Below are 2,367 nucleotides of genomic sequence, written 5' to 3'. Positions count from 1 at the left end.
TTATGGAGAAGCCTTTTACAAATTTTCGAAAAAAGCCAAAAAGTCCCAATAACGATTGAACTGCTCTTACATTTTTTGGCACTGGGAAATTTTTTACTGCTTTAATTTTCTCATCGCTTGGCTTTATGGTACCATCTTCAATAATTACGCCTAAAAATTGAACTCTCCTTTGCAAGAATTTGCATTTCTTCCAATTAATGCGTAAACCGTATTCTGCAGCAACTTCGAAAAATAAAGCCAACTTTCTCAAGTTTTCTTCCTTGGTTTTTGAGAAAATGATTATGTCATCCATGTAGACTGCTAGAATGCCATCTTCAATCAGCTGTCTTAAAATGCAATTTATGTACCGTATAAAATTTGCCGGTGAGTTGCAAAATCCAAAAGGTGCGAAATTAAACTCAAATAAACCATCTTACGTTATAAACACTGTATATTTTCTACTACTTTCTTCAATTGGTACGTGCAAGAATGCACTTTCAATATCCAAGGTGCTAAATATCACTGCACCATCCAGCTTGTCCACCACATCTTCCATATTTGGTGTTGGGTATTGGTCTTTAAATGCCAACTTATTAAGACGTCTTTAGTCGACATATACTCTTATTGTTCCATCTTTTTTAGCTGCTAGTACGACTCGACTGCAATACTGTGACGTTGATTTTCGAATAATTCCCCCTTTTAGCCATTCTTCAACCTGTGTTGTGATTATTTTTGCCTCTTCTGATGCTTTTCTGCTTGGGGATGCGTATATCGGTTCTTTCTTTGCTAGAATAATTTTCATTTCGACTGGACTTTTACTCCATTTCATTGGTTTATAATTATTTTTCAACTCTTCGATTTCTTTTTCATACTTCACTTCATCTTTGCTTATGGTAATATTCATGATTTCTTTTTCTTCGTGTTTAATTTTCGAAATCAGCAAAGTGAAGCTGTAGCCGTTCTCATCCGACGTATATCTACATTTACTTAAAACATCGTAACCAATTACTACGTAATAGTTTACCGCATAATCAGGTACTATTACCAAATGGTGTTCTAATTTTATTTTATCTAATTCGATTTCGCATAAAATTTTGCCTTCTGGATTTGTTTTTGCACCGCCGAAACCAACAATTTCTTCAGTGTAATTTTCCACTTGCTTTTGCACAAAATTGCTTTTAAATAAACTCTGTTTTACCAGCGTTATGTCGGCACCACCATCAATTAAACACTTAAATTTTTGTTGTCAACTCTAACCAATTTTAATTTTTCCATCTCTAAAGTACAATTTACACTTTTAGCTCCTAGATTGGTTTCTAAGCAATTTTTTGCGATGTGACCTGATTTGTTACATTTAAAACATTTTTGCTTTTCTGTGCATTCACGTCGTTTATGTTCTTTTGAGCCGCAATTGTAGCAATGCTCCTTTTTTACTTCTTTGTTTTTCCCGTACTTTTCATTCATCGGTTTCATTTTACTTATGCGTTCGTAAATTTCTATTTGCTCTTTTAACTCCAAATAGTTTTTTGCAGCGTATAACGTCATTTTATTTTCTGGCCTTCCTTTGATTCCGTCAACAATATATTGAATCACGGATTTTTGTTCAACTGATCCAGTTGCACCGATGTTTCGCATGTGTAAAATATATTCATGGGCGCTTTCACTGTCTTTCTTCTTTCTTTCTCGTAGTTGATTGTGAACTTCTATACTTGAATAAGTATGCGTAAATTCCGTTAGCATCTCAGTTTTAAATGTACTGTAATTTTTTGTTGTTAGTGTTTGCACAAAAAGTTTTGCTACTTTGGTTATCTTATTTCTCGCAAACACTAATTTTTGTGTGTCTGACCACTTATATGCATCTGCCATATCTTCCAAATTTTCGGACCACTTTTCTACTGGCATTCCTGCTTCGCCATCAAAACATGGAATCATATCCTCTCCATTTGTACTCGAATTAGACATTTCATTTGTAAACTTAACCGTTAGTAACCGTATTAAATCTGTTAATTCTGTATTAGCCATAGTGATCGTATCGCTGGATTTGTTGTTGCTACTGCTGTTTATGTCACTTTCCACGTTTTTTTTATTGATGTTGCTTACACCTTCTGCAGTTTTTGTTTCGATTTCTATTCGTTCCTCTGCTTCACTGTTGCTTTCCTTCTCGATGCGCGTTATTTTTTCTTGCTGTTGTTTTCCAAATTCTTTCTTCGCTGCTCTTGTCAAAATTTTTCCACTGTCTTCTACATTTACATCTTCCATGCCAATTTTTAGCCTTTTTCTGCAACTTTACTACTTTCAATTGTTGTTTGTGTAGCACTTTTCAACTGTTTCAACTTCTTTTTTCTACAACAAAACAACAATTTTTTGCTTTCGCATTTGCTTTTTTTT

The 2,367-nt window shown here is 34.1% G+C and overlaps 1 protein-coding gene across 1 annotated transcript; it reads right to left on the bottom strand.

Moving 5' to 3' along the window:
* Nucleotides 1-583: 583 nt before the first annotated feature.
* On the bottom strand, nucleotides 584-2,238 carry LOC119689822. The gene is made up of 2 exons (XM_038104737.1): nucleotides 1,273-2,238; nucleotides 584-1,210 (listed from the first exon to the last, which is right to left on the bottom strand). Exons 1-2 carry the CDS (start codon nucleotides 2,236-2,238, stop codon nucleotides 584-586), a joined length of 1,593 nt encoding a protein of 530 aa, XP_037960665.1.
* Nucleotides 2,239-2,367: the final 129 nt, after the last annotated feature.

The sequence above is a fragment of the Teleopsis dalmanni genome, chromosome 1 (assembly GCF_002237135.1).
Source record: "Teleopsis dalmanni isolate 2A chromosome 1, ASM223713v2, whole genome shotgun sequence".
Taxonomy (NCBI): Eukaryota; Metazoa; Arthropoda; class Insecta; order Diptera; family Diopsidae; genus Teleopsis; species Teleopsis dalmanni.
The sequence above is the reverse complement of the archived record's forward strand: the minus strand, read 5'-3'. Positions and strand labels throughout refer to the sequence as shown.